Source organism: Poecilia formosa, unplaced genomic scaffold (assembly GCF_000485575.1).
Source record: "Poecilia formosa unplaced genomic scaffold, Poecilia_formosa-5.1.2 Scaffold364, whole genome shotgun sequence".
NCBI classification, from domain to species: domain Eukaryota; kingdom Metazoa; phylum Chordata; class Actinopteri; order Cyprinodontiformes; family Poeciliidae; genus Poecilia; species Poecilia formosa.
This window is the reverse complement of record NW_006800303.1, coordinates 1-1,668: the sequence shown is the minus strand read 5'-3', so window position 1 is coordinate 1,668 and position 1,668 is coordinate 1. Positions and strand designations below refer to the sequence as shown.

At 45.8% G+C, this 1,668-nt stretch overlaps 1 protein-coding gene across 1 annotated transcript in view; it reads right to left on the bottom strand.

Moving 5' to 3' along the window:
• mark3a (MAP/microtubule affinity-regulating kinase 3a) overlaps positions 1-1,517 on the bottom strand; it is a 22,676-nt gene extending 21,159 nt beyond the window's left edge. The window contains exons 1-2 of the mRNA XM_016662236.1: positions 1,385-1,517; positions 972-1,154 (exon numbers count right to left, since the gene is read on the bottom strand). Of these exons, the coding sequence (XP_016517722.1) occupies positions 972-1,154; positions 1,385-1,467 (266 nt within the window). The 5' untranslated portion in view covers positions 1,468-1,517. The remainder of the gene's footprint in view (positions 1-971; positions 1,155-1,384) is intronic.
• Positions 1,518-1,668: the final 151 nt, after the last annotated feature.

Sequence of the window (1,668 nt, the reverse complement as noted above, 5' to 3'; positions counted from 1 at the left end):
ACCAGTGACCGGTCAGGGCCCACCAGTGACCGGTCAGGGCCCACCAGTGACCGGTGGAAATTAGCCAGTCTGAAATTAGCCAGTCACTGGTCTGGCTAATTTCAGTCAGCCAATCTTCTTTTTTCCCTTCAGATAGTTTTTGCTGAGATCTGACCGTTTCTGAATGGCTGTTCACTTTCTGACTGCTGCTACCATCAGACTCCAGGCTGGACGGTCTGTGGCAACTAGGGAGGCCCCTCCTCACTCTGTACACTAAGGTCAAGACTGATGCTGCACATGTCGTCATGTGTTGATCAGTTCTGAAGCTGAGCAACAAAATGATGACTAGCAACAGGAACTGACATGTCAATGTGGTTAGTTTGAGGCAATGGAGCCGAAAAGAGACAAAGCGGATACCTGCAACTCGGGTCAGTGGTGGGTTGTTTTTTGGGTCCCATGTTTTTGGGAATAACTAGCATGATGTAAAGCTCAAAAAAGTCCATTTTACAAGATTACTGTCCCTTTAAATAGAGAAGCAATGATTGCTTCAAACATTATTTACATTCAGTCTGACCTCTTCCTGCTTTCCTTGGTGTAAAATGGAGCATCTGACACAAGAAGACATAAGTTTGGAAAAAAAAACCGGTCTGGTCCATGTCTGGTTTAAAACCACAAATCAACGGGCCAAAGAGAGACGGGTCATATGGGCAGCAGAGGGGAATTAGAACCACTTTTACCAGCAGTAAAGATGGACCAACTAACTGAAAGTCATTTATAGGCTGAAAAGTGTAAATTATCCTCAAACATGCAGACATGTTGAAGATCTTTTTTACATGCGATAATAAGTTTAATATATGTTTTTGTAAATGTATTCTGTGCTTTAGTTGCAGGGTTACAGCGTGAAGCTGCATGTGTGGGTTAGCAGGGCAAAATGGGGCTGATGCATAACAGGAGACAGACGGGGGGTTGGACTGGGAGCCCTGCTGTCTTACTTGGCCGAGCAGCGGTCCAGAGCGTAGTAGGAGTGGGGCAGGGTGGCCCAGTCTGCCTGACAAGCATACAGAGGGCTGACGGTTTGATACCTCTGCTGTACCGAAGTGGACGAGGCGCCGAAAACGACGGCAGCAAAGGCAGAAGAAGAAGAGGGGCTAGTGGCATAAGCCATCTCAGTCATGCTGGGCATGCCGAAACGAGGAAGGGAAAAAAAAAATACACATCCCACATCACAAACAGGCGGGGGGAAAAAACATGAGACAAGGTGGAAATAAAAGGAGGAACAGAAGAAGAAAAACAAAAAAAATATAATCAAGGAATAAATTGGACATTCCTAATGAGCGGTTCAAACTGAAACTTTACTGTTCTGACCAAGATGCGAGATCACGGCATATTGATTTCTAGCTCTCACCTGTTCTCCTTCCCGTTGGGGATGACCGAGAGGCGGTCCGTGTTGTTCCTGTCGCTGCAGACGTACGTGTTCCTCCTGGTCATGCCTGCTGAAGCAGAGTTATTCTGCAGAGCAAAAATGGAGGACAGAGGCTCCAGGTCAAAACTCGATCATTCAAGATCTCAAGCTTTAGGTCAGTGGTTCTTAACCTTTTTTGAGGTTCCGAACCCACCAGTTTTATTTGCGCATTCACTGAACCCTTCTGTAGCGATAAATAAAATATGAATTTTTCTCCCAAATTCAAG